At 38.7% G+C, this 4910-nt stretch overlaps 1 protein-coding gene across 1 annotated transcript in view; it reads left to right on the top strand.

The window, feature by feature from the left end:
* Window positions 1-3532, top strand: part of TSGA10 (testis specific, 10) — a gene marked incomplete at both ends in the record, with an annotated part of 21012 nt that extends 17480 nt beyond the window's left edge. The window contains 3 exon segments of the mRNA XM_009701927.1: window positions 371-577; window positions 2903-3105; window positions 3428-3532. Of these exon segments, the coding sequence (XP_009700229.1) occupies window positions 371-577; window positions 2903-3105; window positions 3428-3532 (515 nt within the window).
* Window positions 3533-4910: the final 1378 nt, after the last annotated feature.

Below are 4910 nucleotides of genomic sequence, written 5' to 3'. Positions count from 1 at the left end.
TCGGCATTCACTGATCATCTACATGCAAAAACACATTTTATTGCTAAAATAAGAGGGTCTCATCTGAAAATGAAATGTAGCCTGTGGCAGAATTTTGAACCTTATTAGCTCTGCGGAGGGAGTAGAATTCTAGGAATAGAGTTTCAAATGTCGTAGCTGATTTTGCTGTCAGAATCAAGAACTCTTCTCTTCTAGTTTTTATATGCGGGAGTTATTTAAAGAAATAAATTTAAAGTTGATTCCAGAATAAATGATTGCTGCCTCTTAAAATTCACCACAATTACATAGAGATATTTTTGAAGGATTTTGGAAGCAGTTTTAAATTTTCTTTGCAGTAGAGTTTTGATTATCTGATACCGCTCTACTGTAGCATTTAACAGAAGCAGCAAACAAATCTACGATTTCTGCCTTAAGCCAGTCTCTTGTGAAAATGGAAGGAGAGCTTCAAAACATACATTGAGAGAGAGTCTGCATACTTGCAAATCTCACATCTGCACAAGAACTTTGCATTAAACTGGATGCAGTCAAAGAACGGTTAAATCAGCAGTTAACTTCCACAGCAGAGAAGGTAGAAAGCGTATGTGGAACATGTTAGAAAAATAAGTTTATGTTAATATCATACTTAAGGGATCTAAATCTACTTTGGGATCTGGAATGGTCAAAGAAATCCTTATTGATGATTAGCATTTCAATTTTTTGAATGTTTAATTTGGCATTCCTCAGAGGGTGGATGCTGTATGCTATTTGAAAAGCACACTGCTTTGCAAGGTTTTACTATGACTACTCAAAAGTCAGGACTTAAAATGACTGGTTGTTTTCTTGAAAGATATCCCAGATTTTACATCTACTCACTGAGTAAGCAGAATAGCTGGAGTAGTTTATTGACAAAGAAACTTGATGTGGACTTTAAAATGCTTAACTGTTTTAGGAAGCATCAATATCTCTTTAATGATCTTCCTTACTTTCCCTTGAAGATCAATTTCTGTTGACCTTGATGTTTACAAAAGCTACAAACTTAATGTTTGATAGGCAAATTTTTAAAAACTCAGCTTGCATAAACTCTGAAAGATTGTTCATACATACTCAGATTATTCAGATATTTTCAGTATGATTCTGTCACTGTCCTGCCCATCCTCTGCTCCAGCTGAGATAATTTCTTGTTCTTTACAGGCTTCCAGCATTCTCTTTTAACCTTTACACCTTTTCCATACACCATGGGTAAAGCTACTGTTTGACAGTTGGTTATTTGTTCCAGCCAAATGTGTGTGATGTCTTTTGTATGCTTGTGGAATCCTCTACAATGCTTTCAATAGGGAAGAGTTTTAGCATATGACATTTGTCTGAAGCCTTTTTTGAGATCTAATGTGACTAAGGCTTCCTGGATCCTTCTGTGAGATTGTCAGTGAAAGGGCTTGCTGGGACTGTGGAGAGCAGCAACAGTTTCAGGAGAGAAAAATGCAGAAATGCAGTTGGGGAATTGGAGAAAAGTCTGAAGTTGGGACATTTTCACTAATTTTTTCATACCTTTCAACCAGTAGTCTTTTGTCAGCCATGTATAACCTTCAGATAGGGCTCTTATTTTACATAGTATTCCAATGCAGAAATCCGCATTACTAGATTGCGGCGTATGTATATTCAGAAGTGGAAACTAAACCTGATGCTGAATAATATTGTTCTTTTAGTGTTTCTAATACTGTTTATTTTCCTATAACTTATGCTGTCTACAGTTTTCAGTATTCGTTTTTTCTGAAATGCAAAAGCAGAATATCAAAACTGTTTATGGGCAAAGGAACTGAATTTTTGATTGACAGCAGAAAATTGGATCTTTCAAACTGAAAAAAACTTTGGTAAAACAAAAAAAAATTGAGTTTTGCTTTGGAAAATTGAAAAATGCTTTTTTTTGTTCTTTTTTTTTCCTTCCCTGTTGGCCTATGACCTGAATTCTCTCAGTATCTTCCTTGTTTGAACACACAAGTGGTTATCCTCTGAAAATTCTGAGGGATGTGCTGGAGAGGTGGGATGTTTTTTAAGACATCTCAGTACATAGATTTACCATGACCTTTGGGTGAGCATTATTGTGCTTAAGGTAAACTAGGCTTGAGTAAAATACAGATAAAAGTGTTTGCAGCACCCCAAATGAACTCAGTTAGACATACTAAAATGCATGAAAAGATGAAGGAAAAATAGCATCTAACTTACACTGAGATTAAAACAGTTTTCTGTGTCTCTGTAACTGACTCAATACAGATTTTCCTGACTTATAATCTCTGGAATTTTTATTTCTTTTTGTGTAGTTATGTCTCAGGTACACCCATTCTTCCTTTGCAGTGGAAGATACTAGGTTTTGTGGGTATTCTTTTTTAGGTTCCTCCAAGATATATACTTAATCTCTTGTTTAAGATTTTACTCATTTTCCCTTTCTCCCCAGATTCATTCTTGATGCTCCTTTAAATAAAACAAGTGTAATCTCACTCTGCTGGTGATATAGATATTGGTTTGTTATACTAGGTGTCATTTCCTGCATGCAAATGGTTAATCAGTAGTTTCTTGCCTCAACAAAATGTAAAACTTGCTTCCTCTTCTTTAATGATTCTGTCTACAGTCTCTGTCCGTTGACCCGTGTATTTAATAGCATTTTGTCATTTGTATCAAGTACATTTATATTCAGATATATACACTGGGTGAATTTATAAATCTGACACAGGATTTTGACTGAGGGCAAATCTAACATTAATCATCCATCTTTCTTGGAGTGAGAGCAAATTTTGGTCATTGATCCTAGACTTCCTTTTTTCTTTTCTCTCTCTCTCTCTTTTTTTTTTTTAAAAATAAAAAGGTTACCATACTAGATAGCCAGTAAACTTAACAGACATGTATCTAAAACTTTAAAATCTTTGTTTAGCTGCAGAACAGGTGTAAGTCATCCCATTCTGAAATACAGCTGCTGAAAAAACAACTGGGAAATGAAAGAGCATCTATGAAAAACCTGGAATCTTTGCTTATGTCCAGTCGTGAGAAAGAGTTGCAGTCACAGATAGCAAAGCGAGAAAAAGACTCTGAAATTCAGTTTCTCAAGGAACAGCTTTCTTTAGCAGAAAATGAACTGTGAGTAAATGACCAGGAGAATATTGCAGGTTTTTTCATTCGTCCCAAGTGTTTATACACAGAGATGATTTTGTATCTAGCTGCATTTTCAAATGGCTGATGTACTTTGGTTACCCTAACAGCAGAAGATACAAAAAACCTGCTTCTGATTCCTCAGCTATACCTTAATAGACTTTGCTGTGTAGTGTTATATTTTATTCCAAAAAATTTTCTTTATCTCATTTGCATGGTATAGCTGCCCTTTTAATTTTGGATAACTGTATTTGGTAACATACTTGGAGGATTATCGTTGCTATCTAATTAAAGTGTATGGACTTTACAGTGCCGTGCAGAGTCGAGATTTTACTCAGCTCAGAAATAGAGCAGCTCAGCTAGAGTTGGAACTGGATATCATGAAAAGACAGCTGGGGACTGAGCGTTTTGAAAGGCAAGTATATGTTTTTGTATTGCACTTCCTGCAAATAATTGGGGTGAAATGCAATGTAATGCTAAGACTTAGACTAATTAGTAAGATAAACAGCAAAGTTTGGTTTTGCACTGCTGTACATCTGTGCGTTTGGAGGCTGTTCATGTCACTAAATGTAGTTTGTTCAGCTGTTATATATGCTGTCTAAATTAGTTGTCTAGGTTCCCGCTATAGCCGACAGAATGAGATAAACTGCCCTCTGGAACTGCCTTTTTTAGGATGGGAGGGATCACTTTCCTGAAGATGCTCATCTGTCTTCACTTATTTATACTGATGCCTGTCTTGAGCTATAGTGAAAGTCTAGGTGACTAGTTGGCTAGTTCCCACTGAGTGGAAAAGGGTATACCTAACTCCTATTTTTAAAAAAGGAAAAAAGGAAGACCCAGGGAACTACAGACCAGTCAGTCTCACCTCTGTGCCCAGGAAGATTGTGGAGTAGATCCTCCTGGAAACTATGCTAAGGCACAGGGAAAATAAGGAGGTGATTGGTGACAGCCAACATGGCTTCACTAAGGGAAAATTGTGCCTGACAAATTTGGTGGCCTTCTACGATGGGGTACAGTGTTGGTGGATAACAGGAGAGCAACTGATGTCATCTACCTGGACTTGTGCAAAGCATTTGACACTGTCCTGCATGACATCCTTGTCTCTAAATTGGGGAGACATTAATTTGACAGATGAGCCCCTTGGTGGATAAGGAATTGGCTGGATGGTCATTCTCACAGAGTTGCGGTCAACGGCTCAATGTCCAAATGGAGACCGGTGATGAGTGGCATTCCTTAGGGGTCGGTATTGAGACTGGCGCTGTTTAACATCCTTGTTGGCAATGTGGACAGTGGGATGGAGTGCACCCTCAGCACGTTTGCCAATGACACCAAGCTGTGGTGCGGTCGACAGGCTGGAGGGAAGGGAATGCCATCCAGAGGAACCTGGACAAGCTAGAGAGGTGGGCCCGTGCAAACCTCATGAAGTTTAACAAGGCCAAGTCCAAGGTCCTGCACATGGATCAGGGCAATCTCAGGCACAAATACAGGCTGGGCAGAGAATGGATCAAGAGCAGCCCTGAGGAGAAGGACTTGGGAGAGCTGGTTGATGAGATGCTCAATATGACCAGGCAAGGTGCACTCACAGCCCAGAAAGCCAACCGTATCCTGTGCTGCATCCAAAGCAGCGTGACCAGCAGGTCCAGGGAGGGGATTCTGGCCCTCTGCTCCGCTCTGGTGAGACTCCACCTGTAGTAGTGATAGGACAAGGCATAATGGCTTTAAACTGAAAGAAGGTAGGTTTAGATTAGACACAAGGAAGAACTTCTTTATGAGGGTGGTGAGGCAGTGGCAGG

The sequence above is a fragment of the Cariama cristata genome, unplaced genomic scaffold, assembly GCF_000690535.1.
Source record: "Cariama cristata isolate BGI_N322 unplaced genomic scaffold, ASM69053v1 scaffold4076, whole genome shotgun sequence".
Taxonomy (NCBI): domain Eukaryota; kingdom Metazoa; phylum Chordata; class Aves; order Cariamiformes; family Cariamidae; genus Cariama; species Cariama cristata.
This window is presented reverse-complemented; position numbering and strand designations above follow the sequence as displayed.